The sequence below is a fragment of the Suricata suricatta genome, chromosome 9, assembly GCF_006229205.1.
Source record: "Suricata suricatta isolate VVHF042 chromosome 9, meerkat_22Aug2017_6uvM2_HiC, whole genome shotgun sequence".
In the NCBI taxonomy this organism is placed as follows: Eukaryota; Metazoa; Chordata; class Mammalia; order Carnivora; family Herpestidae; genus Suricata; species Suricata suricatta.
Window position 1 is genome coordinate 70,696,589 of NC_043708.1, and position 18,224 is coordinate 70,714,812.

Sequence of the window (18,224 nt, forward strand, 5' to 3'; positions counted from 1 at the left end):
TGCCCTGTTGGGCTGTGAAGACCAGACTCCACCTGAGATAGTGGAAGGTGAGAGAAGAGCTTCTTGGCAGGAAATGATTTCCCCCCTGTCCTGATTCAGGGCAGGAAAGAAGCCAGGCTTGGGTACTGAACTTGGAGATGTGGGGATACCTGCAGATTTTTAATCGGAGCACAGACTGGTTCCTGCTGTGTGAAAGCACGTGGGGAGACAGGAGGGTCTCGAAACGTGCGCTTCCTTCTCTCTCGAAGTATGTAGCTGTGTCCTAAATGATTATGGAGCAGGCTGGGTCCACACTGCCATGGGATCTGTCGGGGGCGGGTACAGGGGAGAGAAGCCTGGACACGAGTCTCATGAGACCGGCCAAGGTGGTGTGAAGAGGAGCTCCGCCTCAGAGGAGTTGTCGAGCCCCAGGGGGCTCCAGTGTGGGATGAAATTACCACCAACCCCCAGGGAGAGAATGGCTGCTTCATACTCCCACAAGAGAGGCTGCGGTTACTGTGAGTCGGATATTAAGGAAACAATGTCTGTATTTCTTAGTCCACAGGCTGGTGAGGTCTGAGGACACATGGGTGACATAATGAGGGACTTCCTAAAAGTAAGAGATTGAAATTCTTGAAGTGCTGTTTGAAATAACATCTGTACAATGACAACCACTGCTGTAATGAATCACCTGACAATCCTTAGGTGTCTCTAAGACTATGAATGCTCACCAACTAATTGATGGCTTAAACTTTCGATGTTATAAGAGCTAGAAAACAGCAGCAGATCTGAAAATGGCCAATTTCAATTATGCATTTGTATACATGCATGCATGCATCCATTCACTCATTCAACAGACATTTATTGCCAAGCACCGTGTGTGCTGCCAGGAGCTCACTTCTGAGTGGGTAGAAAAAGGTAGGAGTCTGCAACCCCTGGTCAGAGGCACAGATTGTTCCTGGTTAATGACATGATGAGGCAAGTTTTCCTTTCAGTCTCTTTCCCAGGGGACAGTGTCACCAACGGAGCCAAATCCTCTTTCCAATGAACTGCCTTTTATTCCTATGACGCCAGGCGCGGGGAGCATTGTAACAGTGCTGGCTGTGCTGCTGCTCGCAGGGTGCTCCAGTGGTCCCCAGTTTTGGCTTTCACCCAGAGGCTGCCTCCTGCTCTGCCTGGGCAAGGTGGGAAAAACGATGGAGCAGAGCCCCTGAAGAGATTTGGCTGGTCCAGCACTGCCCTCCAGTGGTCAAAGGCAGGTATTTTGGGAAGGACGGATTCCTAGAGTGAGGTGGGTGTCTGTGGATTAAAGAGAAGACAGGGACAGCTCCCTCAGATGAGATTGGCAAAGTAGGAACTGGTAGACATAGTGGGGAAACTAAAGTGAGGATTAAATTCATCAGTGACCGGGTACCTGGACTGGTATGTGTAGAGAAAACCAGAAATAAAGATCATATCGTTTTCCCAATTTGCGTTTTGTCAGGAGAAATAATGACTGGCTGACAAGATGGCCAGCCTGCCTAGGGACCTAGAAAGTGTGGTGGTGGCATTGGTGGGGAGATGGCCTCGAGCTGTACCCCCTTTACTCTCAGTCCAGCCTTGTCATGGTTCTAGGAAGACGTTGATCTGGAATAACTATCTTCAGCTTGATGGGCAGTGCAGGAATGAGCACGAATCTCCAGAAATGAAATTGGATGCAAATTTGTGTGTAATGAAATTTTTAAAAAATTCGATTTGCAAAGGGATCCAGTCCATTGACTTACCTTAAGTCTCCTCTCAACATTCTTCCTGGGACACAAGGGGTCTTGCTCGGTCTTCGTATATCTTACAGGTGGGTGGTTCAGTAACTTGACTGTGGAGGGAAATTTCTCCTTCTTAACATCAAGAAGTCTTACCCCCCAACCTCCCTATTGGGTCAGTGCCACTGGTAGATGTCCAGCACAGCAGGACACGGTGTTGTCTCCCAGATCACGGGAAGGCTGAAGTAGCCTTGGCAGCCAGTCTGCTCTTGGCAAAATCTGCAATTAATGCAACCTTTGCTTCCTTCTTTCTGTTTCATCTTAGCATGCAATGTCCTTCGAATATAGCATCACTTCCCTTCTCAGGTCATGGGAACAACTGAGTTTCACCTCACCCTGCTTTATTTCTTCTATCACTTGGCTTCCTGAACCTCCAACCTTGACATTTTCCCTGTCCCTGCCCTGTTGCTCTTTTGCCCTGCTCCTCTGAAAATATAGAGTAATGGGTCAGAGAGACTTCCGGATCAAATTAAAAAACAATATAAAACAAACAGTGGCTAGTTCAGGAGCTTAGTAGTGTGACGTCATGCTTAGTGGTTGAATTGCCCACATTGCTGCCTGTAAAATGCAAGCATCCGAAGCTCTACTGGAGAAGACCCCCGGTCTGGATGGTACACACGATGTTCACCCTGGGAACCAAGGGCAGGAGGTCCGAGAGTAGTGTGAGGGGGAAGATGGGGTGTGGGCTCCTTGGTTGTAGGAGTCTTGGAGGACACAAGTGGCAGTAAGTCTGTGTACACTCGTGAGTGGTTGGACTCGAGCTTTCTGAAGTCGAGAATGTGTCTTTCCTGCCCCTCAGAACGCCAGTGCCTCAGATGCATAATAAACATGGTGTCCCCCAGCACACTGGTTGAGAGATGATGCTTTAAAAATCCAGCAGTCCTGAATCCAAGTTCTTTTACTTTAGTTTTTTGATTTTAGGCAACTTTCCTAGCCTTTCTGAGCCTCGGGCACCTCATCTGTAAAACAGGGCTAGTGATATCTGCCCTTCCTGCCAGGCGTCTTTGAGGCTCAGAGGAGATGGTGCACGCGAAGCCCTGGGCACTGTGCCTGGCACATGGTCAGTGCTCAGAGTGTCTTAGTCCTTCCGTGTGCGCATGTGCAGACCTCTGCGGGTGCGTCAGAGTTCTCCAGTCAAAGCCCAACTTAACTACCAAATAAAATCAGCCCCATTTCAGAAGACAGCAGTGCGCAGACATGCGGTTGAATAGATTCCCTCCCTAGACACCCTTTGCTGTTTCCTTCTATAACTGGAAAGACTTTGCCCAGATTTCTAGGAACCAACATATTCTTGAGCCCTGTCTAGAAAGGGAAGACCCTCCTCGTATATAGAAGCTTTCGGTTGAAACAGCCCTGAGGTGGCAGTGGCTGACCGTCCCCTTTTGCTTTGAGCCTGGGCACTCACCATACAGGCGGGTCTTCTGCCCTGGACGGTGGTGACTGACCGCATCTCAGGAGCTGCCAGCACAAAAGAGACTTGGGAGGCTTTGTATTCAATCATTACTGAGAGCCTATTAGGAGAACAAGGTGCCATGCGGCCACTTGAAAGGCTGAGTGTCTAGAAATGGCCATTACAGAGGAAAATCCTTCCGCTTGGCTGACTGGGGCCAGGTCTATGGCTTTAAAGCAATCGGCGCAGATGCCGAGTGAGGAGGGAGCATTCATTCTGTGCTCAATAAAAAGAGTTTTATTCAGAGAAGTGAGTTGTTATCCCCTCAGGAAGGGTGAAGGTATAAAAACAGGTTGTAATTCTTGGAGAATCTAATTCCTCTGTTGCTGGAGACGGAAAGAGAAAGAGGGAGAGAGACGAGAGAGGTGGATGAAAGGGAGCTCTGGTGTCCTGGGGTAATTAGGCAGCTTGGATTTCTCCTGGAGCTTCAGGACGGTGCCAGATGTGCCCAGGCCCTCTGTGCGCTGCCCCACAGAGCTAGCATCCTGGGCCCACCTCCTCCCCACGGTGGCCGCTCCTCATGTCAGGGAATACATCAAAGGAGGTTTGATATTCATAACTGCTGTGAGTCATTTTCACATGGAGCTGTGGGGGGCTGCCTTCCCCACAGCAGGCTGTATTCAGCCCTTTGTAAGAGCAGCTGAGCTGAACCAATCCCCCATTATGGGCGAGACTAGATTCCTTCTGGGAGACCCGGATTTGCCCCCAGACCCCTGTGCAGAATAAAATGGGTCTTTTTCTGGAGAAATAGTTATTAAAACATCCTCCAGTCTTGCCTGGGCATCTCCGCCGCCCACCGAGGCAGCTCTGCATGGCCTCTTCCACAAGAGTGTGGCCACCTCCAGGCCCTGCTGTTAGTGTCAGTAACATCTGAAACTTCCCTGTTTCTTTTGCTCTGAGGACAAAGAACATCAACAAGACTCCAACCTCGGCCACATTTCTTCTCAACTGGAGGAGGAAATTCTGCTCGCTCCTGTTGAGTGTGGCTAATGTTGGAAAAAACATTGGTGGGACACTCTTTGAGGGCTGGCAGAAATTAAAGCCACAGGATCGCAGAGCTGGAAGGGGCTTCAGTTGTCACCCAATTCTGGCGCCTCAAATTACGGATGAGAAAATGAGGCATGGGGAGGTTAAGTGACTTGTCTACGGTCACACAGACAAGTGAAGATTTCTGGCACATAGCCTCATTTTCCAAAACTGGGAGGGAAATAATGGCAGGGTAATCTTGCTATTACTTTTCCACCGGAGACTGTGTAGAGGTTTAGCCTTTTTGGAAAGAGATGGGGACTAGGAGACCTGGTATCTGAGCTATATCTCAGGTGTGCCCTCAGTTTCTCTGTATGGAGAATGGCTATCTAAAACCATTGGTTGGGAGGGTGGGAGAATTAACTAAGGGATGGCCAGGCTGAGTGGCCGGGGGGTAGGGCAAAGTGTAAGGAGTGGGAAAGTGGGTGGAATAGAGAAATACAATGCAGCAGTACTTGCTTGCTCCCAGCCCCAGTAACAGTCCGTCAGGAGAAGCCACTCTCCTAGTGAAAATATTTCACAGGCAGCAGGTCTGGACTCCCCACCTTTGCTTGGGGCAGCATGGAAAAAAGTATTCCCCTATCTGTGTGCATTTGAGTGCATTTTCATTATACGGTGCATCTTCAGTTCTGCCAGAAAAGCAAGCATGCCTTGCTCTTTAAAATGTCCGGAGCTCCCGGCCCCATTTGGGGTTTGTGGTGAAAGGTCAGACTCCAGAGCTGTCTGGTGGTAATCGGGTCCTGAATTAATGAGCCCTCAGGGACTGCCATGGACACCAGAAAGCTGCCAAGCTGGGCCTGGACTGAGTCTGGCAGCAGAGGCCACACAATGTCCCTTGGCAAGGGGCCCCGATGGGCTGGGCTGCTCACGTTTACTGGCTCTGCGAGCCCAGAAGCCCACGTCCCTACATCAGTCTTCTCAACTGCTTTCTCCCGTTATTACCTTGTCAACAGCGTTATCCAAGACACAAAGGACAATTCTGCATGATGATGCAGTGAATGACTAGTTAGGTGCCTCCTGTTTAATAACCAGAGAAATATTGCTGTGCGGCATCTCTCCATATGCTCTGGCATCTGTGTCTGGCATGTAAGGGACTCATTTTCTTCACATATCTCATTAAAGATGTAAAGCAAAATGGAGGGGTTGCAAGCCTCAGTCCCCCCGCCCCTCCACTCCTCAACCCCTCCACCCCTCCATCCCAGCTGCCTGGAGCTCACTTTTCTTACCCTCTGCTGCCATCTAGCGGCCACATCCCTCTTCTCCGCATTGTCGTTTTCACGGTGGAGCTGAAGTCCCGGCGCCGGTGAAACAGAAACCCCAGAGCTGTGGATCTTCGTGGGTTCCCTGCTGCAGCAGAGGGTCCCGCTTCCGGACATCCGCCTGGACCACCCTGGTACTGCCTCTTGGAGCCTGGGGCCCTTTCTCCTCTGGAGAGACGTGTCTGTGGATTTTTTTTTTTTTTTTTTTTACACAAATCTGGCTATCTTCAAGACTCTAAAAGTAAATCTATAAAATCTGGCCCCACTGAACATGTCTTACCAAAAGCCGAGGTGAATTCTGCGACTTGGGCAGGCAGAGTCCCACACCCCACGCTGAAGTTTCCCCTAATATCTTGAGGACTCCCCAGAGGTTGGAGGGATGGAGAAAGTCACAGAGCAGAAGGGGACTTCCATGAGTCTTCTCAGCTGCCTGCCACCCACTTCCACACCACGTTCTTGTAAGTGGATGCTCACTCCAGGGTTGATCCCACTCTCTCATTTCAGGGCCCAAGTTTCCCAAGGCTGACCCTGCCTGACATGAGCGCCATTGCCTGTGACGGCATCGCTCTGATTTATCAGCCTGGGTCTTGGGCAGGTAGGCTGGGGTGTGTGGACAGCTGAGAAACCCTCCCCAGGGTGGGAGACCCAGTGCCACACGCTGCAACTCACAAGAGCAGCGAATGAAGTACAGACAGGGCTCGCACCAGCTGCGGGTTTATGCACGGGCTGCAGGTGCCGGCGCATCACCGTGGGCCCCCAATGCAAGAGGAAGGCGAGGGCCCCTCTGCGCTGGGGACTGAAACACAAAGAGAGATGCTGCTTTTTGTCGTCAAGCCAAGCAGTTAATGTCCTTCTCCTTAAGCCTTGGCACGTGTTCATTAATTTCATTAATTGATTCATTCTTCTATATGTACTCAGCTTTAGAAAGTGCAATGAAGTAGACACAAAAAGCAGCATATGATGCAATCGCAACCTTTAAGGATCTTATTATCTAGAGAAGGAAGCAAGGAAGAAGCACTATAGTTAAAAACAGTACTGATTAGTTCTCTAAATGAGGAAAGCATTTCACATGGGAAGTAGAGATTCCAAGAAGAGAGGGATCACCAGAGGTTACAACAGATGGGGAGCATATCATGATGGGTGACAGTGACATACTTTCTTGGATGTGTGTCCTCCTAGGTCCCTGTAGCCTAGGGACTCTGCTCCAGCTGTTGGCTACTCTCCCCAGGTCAGAAGACAAAGGGAGACAGAGGGGAATCTCCTGGAATCCTGTTCACTGATCTGTAATAGATTTCTTCCCCTTCTCCATATTGCTGTTCATTCATTGGGTTGACGTGTCATTCATTTATTTATTCAAGAAACACATGCTGTTCTAGCATGAGGGTTCTAGAAATGAATCCACAAGAAGTTCTAAGTTTCCACACCAGCTTGAAACTGAACCAGAGCTTCGTAGAACAGAGACAAGCTAAAATCACTGTCACTTTGGTCTCCATATTACGTTGCCTCATTTAAGTACCTGTTGGTTCTTTATTGCTTTTAGATATTTGCCCATGTGGTCCACCCCTTTTCCCTGCTCCCCCAGGACCACTTCAGACAGAACACAGCCCCAACTGTCCCTGCTGCCTGTTCTCACAATCCCATCATACTTGCACCTCTGGGGCTGACTCTGGGGGTGACAGGGCCGGTTCGCAGGACTGCCGGTTGGCAGGATGGACTGAGAGGACACTTCATTTGTCATGTGGGAACAGAAAGTCTAAAAATAAACATTGAAAGGACCCTTTGATTTAGTCTTGGGTAAAAGTAAAGTACACTTTGGTTTGCAGTGGTGTTTGATATGCCTTGCGAGGGAGAAATCCTATTATGTCAAATTTTCAAAAGTCTGTGCTGCTAAGATAAAGATATTTACATTCCGAGACCACAGAGCTCAGTGAAAAGGGGCTGTTAAGAGACCAGGCAGTTGGGCGAAAGGTTTTATGTAATTTAAATGTACACAGGTTTGTCCTCTTCTTATGTTTACTGACAAGGAGCAAGAAGCTCTGATATCAACTCTCCAGGAATATAACTTTTACAGCAAAGCATTTGATCACAGAGAGCTCAGAAAAGTATTGTATTGTTCATTTAATCCTCGGAATGTTTGTGGAGGAAATATAATTTGTTGAATTGAGTTGTTAAATGAACTCACAAAACTTTTAGTACTTTAACTTTCTCTCCCTCCCTCTTTCTGTGTGTGTGTGTGTGTGTGTGTGTGTGTGTGTGTGTGTTTAGTCAGAAAAGTTTAGACATCCTTCTCTATCCCTCTTCCCTCCCCTGGAGCCTCGTTTTGCTTTTAGCAGACCATACAAATTGAGAGGCTCTAGTAGTCATATCCTGCAGCCCAGTTTCTTTGCCAGTTGTGTGGTTGGGGATTTGTATTTTGGAGACAGAGACCGCCAGGAGAGAGTGGAGAGCAGATAATTCATGCATCTCTGCCGGCGTGCAGCACAGCACGTCTGTGGCTTCACTGTGTCCTGGACGTGGGCCGAGCTACCTTGGTAGTACCCACACTGCCTGCGTGAACCAACGGTCCTCCAGGTTCCAGGAGCTCCTGGACCTGGAATCAAAGTAAAGCCAATGATCAGAGTCCCCGGGCCTCAGTTCCCTCTTTTTTTTTTTTCTTTCTGAACATATCACAAATAAGGAGAAAAGTTCTTTCCAATTTCATGGAGTTGCAGTGTGTCACCTGAAGCCTGATGTGGATTAGTCGGAACCACACACCTGGGCCTCCCTCCTCCCTTTAACCCCCATCACATCTCTGGGATTCTGTGAGTTTGACTGTGAACTCACAAGGCAAGGAATTTAATTGTCACTGAGTGCCTACTGTGTGCCTTCAGTTCTACGTCAACACCGACTCACTTAACTCTCACAACCAACCGAGGTTTGTGTTCTATTACCATTTCATGAGCGAGGGGGCCCTGGGCTGTTCAATGACTTCCCCAAAGTCTTAAAGCTAATAAGTGCCAGAGAACTTGAATGTAGGTCTAAAGCCCTGGTGATTTCTATGACCACATGTGGCAAAGAGGAAAGGGTTGGCCCATTCTCCTCCTCCCTGCTCTGCCCACCACTGTTGTCAGAGGAAGGAGTGGTTTGGAGGTGGAAGGTTCCTCAGCGGGGCCCCATGGCCCTGGAGCCCCAGACCCCAGGCCCCAGCTGTGCAGGGCAGGATGCTGGGGACAGCCTAGTCACTAACTCAGTCCTCTGAGTGTCCGTAGGGCCAGAACCAGCCAGCATCACAGCAGTACCCCAAGGAGGAGGGTAGGGGTGAAGTAGATCCCTGGTCTGACTGCGGCACTCTACTCTCTGACAGGCTGGGCCTGAGTGAGGAATCAACGGTGCAGTGACCTCCACTCAGATCCCTTCTTTCCTTCCTTTTCCCACTGGGAGCTGGATGGCCCCAGCTTGCTGTGTGCATCTCTCATGGGGTCCTCTGAAGCGGGTGTAGGAATCCTCACAATCACAGGGGACTAGGAGGGGTTGGGGACTTCCACCCTTTCAGAGGAGGGAGGTGACAGAGTTGGTTGAGACCCCAAATGCCTCAATCTCCACTATATCCCAGGGGCTCAGCAGTCGGCTTGCCTATTGACAACAGGCTCTGTTTGCTTTTGGAACATGTTAGAAGATTTGACGTGAATGTTTGTGAGGTAGGAAGAGGTCACAGAACTCAAGCACCAGAGCCAGGCATCGCCAGGTAGAGCCGGGGCCAAGACGAAACCACTGAGCACAGAGGTGCGGTGGACTTCTGGCTGCAAGGCAGGTTTAAGCCTTGTCCAAGGTGCCAAGCCCACCTATGGAGCGAATCAAAGCTGTTTATGCTGCCTTCTTCTGGAAGCTGGCTATAATCACTCAGCCTAATTTGATTTTCCTTGTGTAAAACTGTGGGGGTGGGAGGATCACAGAGATCCTGGGCTCTGAAGACTTCTGGAGTCACCTTGCTGAGAAATAAAATTTGGTCTCTGAGCCGGCACTCCTAGGTTCCTTTGTGGTGGTGATGTTTGTGATTTGGTTTTGTTTTTACAAGATATGGAAATTAGTGATTCAGTGAGAGAGGGGGCTATCTCTTTTGTGATATCTCTTTAACATCATGGCATCACGAGCATGTTAGGGATGATTTAGCCCCTGTTCACATGTTGTTCTCTATTGGGCATCATCCTCTGTTCGTTAAATGGCAAGAAACCCTGCCTTCTTGAAATTTCTAGCCTGAATCAATGAGCTGTTTCTCATAGGCAAGGCAGAGAGACGTACAGACTAGTGCAAAAGCGCAAAAAGGTTATCCCTTCCTACCCGGGAAGTAAGTGTATCATCGACATTGTGAACAAGCATCTTTGGACAGGCGAGCAGGGAATTAAGCACAGGACGGACATGCCTGTCCCAATTCAGAGCCAACAATGGCTCAGGAAAGGCCTGTTGGGGGTTTGGTCAGTACCGCTGGCCAACTCCTCTCCCTGCGGGGTGTGAACGGAGGAAAAAGATGGAGAGATGCTATAGTAGAGAATAACCAAATAGAAATCTTACAATGTGTTTTCTTTTACATATCCCAGATCTGTAGATCAGGAAACTGAGGCTCACGTTGCTTACGTGGCTTGATTAAGATCACACACCTTTGAAGCGGTAGAGACAGTCAAAACCAGATCTTTCTGCTGTCTCTGTCACACACTCTGCTTACACTGAATTACAAACTGAATCTGATCGGTGGGGAATCTGGACTAATGTTCTGCCTCCAACATGGGCAGCGGGGGAAGTAGGTCTTCTTGACACTAACCTCACAAGTTCAACTGTAACTTCACACTAATTCCCATTGGTAGAATATCGAGGATCTGTCATGAATTTGTCAATCCAAAATGATCTTGAATCTGTTTACATTTCAGTACCACCTTTTGATGTTACCACTTTCATAAGTTAAATATATATTATTAGCAAACCAATCCTCATTTATTGCTATGTTGATTTTAACCCAAACTCCTTAGCCTGAGCATCCAGTTATACTGGGGCATTAGTAATTGAGAAAGGTTCCGGAAGATGCTTCTACAAGGAACAGATTCGTGTTTTAACCTGCACCTTCAATGACCAAACTCCAAAGGGTGAAATTTAACTAGTGGATAGATTTCAGCTGTTACAGCGGGAGGAATTTTGGTGTGTGTGTCAAATCCTGCCACGTAACTAACTTCGAGGTAAGGCCAGTCCTGACCTAAAAGAAGGAATTCTGACAAATCTGAAATGCAAATCATGCTCAGGTTTTGATGTTAGAGAAATCATCAAACTGGAACAACATGCTGTCCCTCTGGCCATTTCCGGAAACGACAGAGAAGCAGCGGGGGTGCGTGGTGTTCACCCGGAGCCGCAGGCCCCGTGGCCGGCTCTCCTGTCAGAGCCCCGCAGTACAGCGAGGAGTCATCCCTTGGAGGAGAGTTCCCTTCTGTGGAAGAAGTTCTTACAGAATTAATCCTCAAAAACCTTTGTGGGGCTTTACCAGATTGCTCTCTGGTGTATATTTCATAAGGAGCCAGAGGCCTCAGACGTAACACCACATCCCGGCAGACATGAAGAGCCCCCAGTACATGAAGGCGCCTCTCCCTGACAGCACCGACCTCAGGCCCTCCGTTAGGTCAGAGCTGATCCAGGAGGTGAGAACTCACCCCTGTCTCCTGAAAGGAATGTGCCTCTGGGCAGATTCTAAGTAGAACTGTGACATATTCCCCTGGAAATGAAATGGGAGGTGTCATAAATTTGCATGGGGGCCATTCCTGTTTTGGGTTACTCATCACATTGAGCAAGTGTGTCACCCAGAAAAAGCAGCTTTCAGGGAGTTTGGACTTGTGAGGAAGCTACAACATGGAGGAGGTCTTTGGGTGGTTGTTTGCCCTCGCTGCCGTCAGTCCCCATGCTCTAGGATGGTTACGTGTTTGCAGAATGAGTTGATGGGGCACCTTTGGGAGCTGTGGGATGAAGGAGGGCTAGCATATTAGAAGTCACTTATTTGGACTCTGCTCTCTCTCTGGAGGTCAGCTGCAAGAGCAAATTCCTCCATGTGTCCTACGCTCATGCTTTTCAAATTTGTTTCATCTGAGGTCCACTTTGGCTAGGCAAATAACCATGGGACTCCACCTCTCCAATTCTTTCTTGCTAATGTAAAATAAACTCGTTGGAATGAGTAAAGAGAATGGTACTGCTTTGGCTCAAACGCTAATGAGCACTTCCACTTTGTCATAATGTAAATATTAAAGTTTTAAGAGACAGCCCTGGGACCAACTAATTATTTTAAAGTGCTTCCAGAATGTCCACACTGAGGAGCTATGTCCTCATTTAGTGTGGAGACTCCTGGATTCCCTAAACTTGGTCTCCATGGGCCTCCAGGGGCCAACCAGGAGGAGGCTCCTCATAGACCCATTAGGTGTTAGAGCTAGAAAATGTAGTCTTTGAGTCCCTTCCCTCATTTTATGGATGGGGAACAGATTGAAGAGTGCCAAGATCTCATGATTAGCTTGGGAGCCTCATGGTTAGACTGCCAGTTGGTGGAAGTGGCTGGGTGGCTTTTCACTCTCCCTCTTGCTGGGGAAAAGGTCAGTGATTCCTTGATTGTCTGCACAGGAGGCATTTTGGGTTGTTTGTTTTTTGTTTTGTTTTTGTGTTTTTTATTTGTTTTATAGCTTTTAGGGTGATTTTGTTTCCCAAAGTGCATCTTTGTACCTCTTCTTGTCCTTTCTGCATTTAGGTTAAATATAGTGTCTATCAGTAGATTTGTTCTAGGGGAGATTTGCTTATAGGAACATCTGCACTTACCCCATTTAGTTCTGAAATAGCAGGTAAAGCAGTTTTTCAGGGGCAGGAGCCCAAGGGGACTGTTTGTGGCTCCATGTTTTGCTCTTCTTTTGCCCTCCTCATTTCAGTCTTCGTGACCTAGCAGGGCGCTGGGTACAAACTGGTGTTCAGAAAGACTGAATCGAGTTGCATGTTTTGAGGACAGTGATCAAACAGGACTCTGTGGTCAATTTAGATTGCTCCCTCTATCCTCAGTGTTAGAGACCCTCTCCATCCGGGCCCTTTGTGTAGAAACAAAGTGTTGTTTTACTTTTTTTTTTAAATGTTTTAAAATTTTATTTATTTATTTATTTTTGAGAGAGAGAGAGAGTGAGCATGAGCAAGTGGGGGAAGGGCAGAGAGAGAGGGAGACACAGAATCCGAAGCAGGCTCCAGTCTCTGAGCTGTCAGCACAGAGCCCAACACGGGGCTCGGACCCACAAACTGCATGATCATGACCTGAGCTGAAGCCGGACACAACCGACTGAACCACCCAGACGCCCTGAGTGTTATTTTACTTTTGAAAAAAAAAGGTTTAACAGATAGATGATGTGTACAGCTTGTATTGTTTAACCAAAATAATAAACAGCTTTAGTTGAAGTTTGAAATAGCTAAATTCAGGGAAAAAGAAAAAAGGCAGTTCTAATTTACGTTGTAGGCAGTCGACTTTAGAACTCCTCACTCCAGGGTTGCAGCATATTAATCTGTGTTTTAGTGAGATCTGGATGAATTTTTTATGTCAGACCACCCACTTTAAGGGAAACTGGGAATATCTTAAAAGCATGCAATCTAGTATTTAAAAAGTGCTTTTGTTAGATCATTTTTCTCATTATATGTGTTCATTGAAAATAAAACTTAATTACATATCATTTCAAAGAAGAGAAGAACATCACGCATGATGCTACTACCCAGAGATAATTACTATAACATTTTGCTATATTTCTTTGTAGTCTTTAGTCTTAAGTATATTTTCTTACATTGCTGAAGCCATATGATATATTCAATTTTCTGTTTTCCATTTATATTGGAACAAGATATTTAGGTTATTTCCAATTCTTGGAAATATGAATGACCTTTAAGGGGCCTCTTTGTTTATTAAAAAAATCTGCTCAGAGAATTATTTTAAAGACAGATTACAGTTATTAGGCCAAGAGGGATGATCGTTTTAAAGGTTACATTATATATACTATAAAGCTATGTTGTATTGTATCAGTTAGCAATCATAGCAGCAATAGATGCTATGCCCTTAATATACTTAATTTCACAAGCACTGAGGTGTAATTGTTAAAAAAAATCCATATTATCTGGGCCTTGCATTGGGCTCTGCACTGACAGCATGGAGTCTGCTCGGGATTCTCTCTCTCCCTCTCTCTTTGCCTTCCCCTGCTCTCTCTCGCTAAATAAATAAATAAACTCTAAAAAAATCCATATTTTTTGATATGCATGATAGTTATTTTCATTTTCATTTAAAAATTTTAAGTGTGGTTGATTTTTTCAAAATGTTATTAGCAATTACATATAAATTTTGTAGCTAATTTCCCCCCATATATTTATTAGGCTAATATTTTCCTTATCCATTTATAGGAACTCTTTATATATTAAATATATTTTTAAAGTTTATTTATTTATTTTGAGAGAGGAGGGAGAGTGGGGGGGGGGAGAGAGAGAGAACACAAGCAGGGGAGGGGCAGAGAGAGAGGGAGAGAGAGAAAATTCCAAGCAGGCTCCATACTGTCAGCCCAGAGTGCACTGCACTGTCAAACTCATGAACTGTGAGATCATGACGTCAGCCAAAATCAAGAGTCCAACACTTAACTGACTGAGCTACGCAGGTGCCCCTATATTAAACATATTAATTAACATTTGACTGTTACTCAACTCACATGCTTTTAAAAACTCATTTATTATCAATCTTTTAATTAAAACATTTTGGGACATTTAGAAATCTTTTGGCTTTATGCACTCAAATTTATGTATTTATATATATCCTGAAAATTTTGTTCACTGCCTTTACACTAGAATTTCCTTTTCTATCCTTTTTCAGACGGAGGGGACAAAATGCGGATAGAGGAGGAACAGCCTGGGCTGGGAGGGGGACTGGGTTGGGACTCGGATTAGAGGTTGATTGTATTAGTGGACCTCAGCCAGATGTGTCGTCACTGCTAAAATACTCAGGAACTCCCTCTAGGTACTATATATGGTAACATTTTTCTCAGCGTGATAAGGCTTCTTCCAGGATTGGGAAGGTAGAGAGCCGTAGGCTGATAGTGAGAGACTGAAAATTCGTGTAATTAAATTATTGTAAGAGCAGAGACACAATGCTTCCTGCTTCTGCAAGAGAAATGATTGAGGCTCCAACTTGGCTCTGGCATTAGATCTCTAAGGAAATAATAATTCACAGGAGGACAATCACCTGCACGGTCCAGAGGAGAGAGGTGTTAACGCTGTGAATGCATGTGGAATCCAGTTGTCAAAGAGATGTTTTTGCTGGGAGGTAGGTTCCTCATGGTGGTTTGTTAGAGCTTGGGTTAAGATAACATCCCCTATTCCAAGCCATTACACTTCCCATGTTCTCAGCAAGCACATTTGTTACCAATAATTTGGTTTCCAAGGTATCATAATAAGCAAGGGAAGAAGTGCCTTGCACAGGGACTAAAAATGCAAATTCATAGGCATTTGGGTTTAAGTCTGGATCCTGTCCCGATTTAAATTGCTCAAGTTTGCCGCTGGTGGGCTAATCACCTCTGGGTTTACTAAGAACATTCACTTTCTTTCCTCCTTATTTTTTTAGTGTTTATTTTTCAGAGAGAGAGAGAGAGAGAGAGAGAGAGAGAGAGAGAGAGAGAGACCGTGGCAGAGAGAGAGAGGAGGAAGGGCAGAGACAGAGAGACAGGGGAGAGGGGGACAGAAGATCTGAAGTGGGGCTCTGTGCAGAGAGCCCCATGTGGGGCTTGAACTCACCAACTGTGAGATCATCACCTGAGCTGCTGAGCTACAGACCGACGCTAACCTAGTAAGCCACCCAGGCACCCCAATTTTCTTAGTCAACAGACTAAACACCAATTACTCAACGGCTGTCCTGCCACAGAGGGTCCTCCAGCTGACAGCAAACCTTATCACTACTGCAAAGCCATTTGGAAAACAAATGTTTTTTGTTTTTCTGGTTTTTTTTTAAAACAAATAACATGTTAAGTAACAAAATATGTTCATCAATTGGGAAAAGACTCTGGTATTTGCTAGTTCTAATAAAGGTACCAAAAGCAGCAGACATGGATGAAGTGGGTCTGGGTGTCAGCTTGCAGACCTATAGTGTCTGTTTCTGTGCAATATTCAGCGTTTGCACTATGCAAGCATTTTCATTAACGTAAACAGCACCATGCTCTATATATTGTTCTGCAACTTTGTTTCCCACTAATGCCTTTTGAAGCTCTTTTTTTGTTATTATGCGTAGAGTTTCACTTCATTATTTTTAACTGTATGGAGTATAGACCTATCATAATTTATTATACCACTTTTTGCTCTATGATTATGTCATTTTCAGGTTGTTAGAACCCCAATTGCTGCACCAACTCTTTCCTTTTTCATCATAAAATTAATACATATAATACATACATTAATAAATATAAATATTAATTTGGAAAATACAAAAGCATAATAAGAAAAAGGTAATCACCCAATTCCCATGAGCTCAGATAGTCACTACTCACTAGTGAGATACTTTCTTAGAGATTAAAAAAAAATCATAATTTGGTAACAACTAATTTTGACAATCAGGCTTCATTGTGCTGTTTTGAAATAAACAAGATAATAAATTATGCCTTGAATATATCAAGAATTTAGATTATTTACATTTATGATTGAAGCATTTAGAAAGCAAATAACTTATGAATTTCATATGTTAGTGACAGATAGTATTCTACATTTTATTAGGTTTTAATCCCTTTTCTGAACAGAGTTCCTTTTTATAGAGACAAAGTTATCGTGACTTTTAAATCATTTCCAAGACCCATATGGAAATTATAATAGCAGTAAGGATTATTTTAAAATTGGGCTTAAAAAGTTATTTATGCTTTGTATTTGTCATATTTCTGATGATGTATCTTGGAATTTTCATGGGTCTTCGTATTTTTATGAGAATTAAAAATGAGTTTTCAACAGAGTGTCTAAAATATGCAGCACAAATTTTGTGAAATTTAAGTGGTGTAATATAAAAATAATAACCCATATATATGAGCAAAATTTGTAATATTGGGGTTTTCACCAAATTTAAATTAAGATTTAATTTTAATAATAATTTTAGTTGGTGAACTAAAAGCATTGTGAACTATTTTTACTCCTGCCACATGGTGGCGACACTTCAGCTTATAAGGGAAGCTGCTGGACACAACTTGTTAGTGTGTTGTGTTCTACCTTGTGCTTCGTGAGAGTATCTGTAAGAGATATTGGCAACTTTTCTGCTATTAGGCTTAACAGTCACAAAAATTTTTAAACTGTTTTGTGCATCATTATAGTAGCTTTTGTTAAGAGTTGGTACCAAAGCTCATGCTGCAAAGTGTACATCTAAATACATAATTTTTAAAAAAATTGTAACGTTTAAACAGATGTTAGCTATAATCTGGTGCCGTGAAGAAGGTCAGACAACTGCCTTGATGTTTTATTATTAATATAAAGAAGAGAAGTTGCTAAATATTATAGACAATGCTAATAAAGAACAGCATGAAAACAGAAATGTGCTACAGATTTGTAAATATACGGGCTCTGTAAATCAATTTCTCATTTTCCCTCACTGGGAATTTCCAACCCTGAATTATGCAAGACTGTAAAGGATATATATTTCTTATAAAATGCAACTGACTCATATTGGGGCTGATCTTAATAATGATCTTATAAGCAAATACTGCCACAAGATTCCAATGCCCTCCTTTTCTTTTTAGTGATATTTGCACTAAATGAAGGACAAATGATGTCAGATAATCTGAATAGAAAACAATTGTGAGAAAATGGAATAATCACATATTGGATGCCATAAACATGTGAAACTCCATGTATGACCAGTACTGTATTCACCAGTCATGTAGCTATGCTAGGTGGAAGTCATCTTTTGTGTAAGCCATTGGGCTACAGTTGATTAGCAATAGGTACAGTAGTAATTACTCACTAAAGAATGTTTTATTAAAAGTGAAAACTAGGGGCACTTGGGTGGCTCAGTCTGTTAAGAGCATGACTTCAGCTCAAGTCATGATCTTGTGGTTTGTGAGTTCGAGCCCTGCATCCGGCTTTGTGCTAACAGCTCTGAGCCCAGAGCCTGCTTTGGATTCTGTGTCTCCCCCTCTCTCTGCCCCGCCTCCATTCACATTCAGTCTCTCTTTGTCTCTCTGTCTCTCTCCCTCAAGAATCAATAAACATTTAAAAATTTAAAAAGTGAAAACTATTTCTTTCAATATTGCACTGTTGGTGGATCAGAAATTACTTGGACTATGAGTGAATGAATTAACGATTCAATATGAATTTATTTTTGAACAAAGAAAAATAACAATGGTGAAAATCATGCACAAAATCAGAAAAATCAAGCTGATGAATAAAATCCAATACCACATATATATTTTTCATCTATTAAGTTCAAAACTGATGATATAGTTTCAGCAAAACTTCATGTATAATATTAAATGAAAATCTTTAAAGTTTTATTGGTTCTAAATTTGTGTGTATGTTTAATTGTATTTTTGCCCTCCTACATGGCTATTTATTAAACACATTTATTCATTCATTTATTTATTTATAATTTTTAAACATTTATTTATTTTTATTTATTGTCAAGTTGGTTTCCCTATAACACCCAGTGCTCTTCCCCACAAGTACCCTCCTCCATGCCCATCACCC

At 44.5% G+C, this 18,224-nt stretch overlaps 1 protein-coding gene, 1 long non-coding RNA gene and 1 gene segment (V, D, J or C); 1 reads left to right on the top strand and 2 right to left on the bottom strand.

Moving 5' to 3' along the window:
- Positions 1-7,294, top strand: part of LOC115301964 — a 53,297-nt gene extending 46,003 nt beyond the window's left edge. The window contains exons 7-9 of the mRNA XM_029951984.1: positions 1,054-1,234; positions 5,498-5,647; positions 6,693-7,294. Coding sequence (XP_029807844.1) covers positions 1,054-1,234; positions 5,498-5,647; positions 6,693-6,707 — 346 coding nt within the window. The 3' untranslated portion in view covers positions 6,708-7,294. The remainder of the gene's footprint in view (positions 1-1,053; positions 1,235-5,497; positions 5,648-6,692) is intronic.
- Positions 1-18,224, bottom strand: part of LOC115301965 — a 550,585-nt gene that overhangs the window by 164,688 nt on the left and 367,673 nt on the right. Inside the window, 1 exon segment of the C gene segment in view lies at positions 11,131-11,134. Within this exon segment, the coding sequence occupies positions 11,131-11,134 (4 nt within the window).
- On the bottom strand, positions 821-5,685 carry LOC115301992. Of its 3 annotated transcripts, none has more exons than XR_003913376.1 (3): positions 5,481-5,685; positions 1,743-1,831; positions 821-1,278 (listed from the first exon to the last, which is right to left on the bottom strand). It is a non-coding gene; the product is annotated as an uncharacterized LOC115301992 (long non-coding RNA). The 3 variants fall into 3 exon arrangements; XR_003913377.1 differs by lacking the exon at positions 5,481-5,685 and adding an exon at positions 3,184-3,237; XR_003913375.1 differs by lacking the exon at positions 5,481-5,685 and having other exon boundaries at positions 1,743-1,982.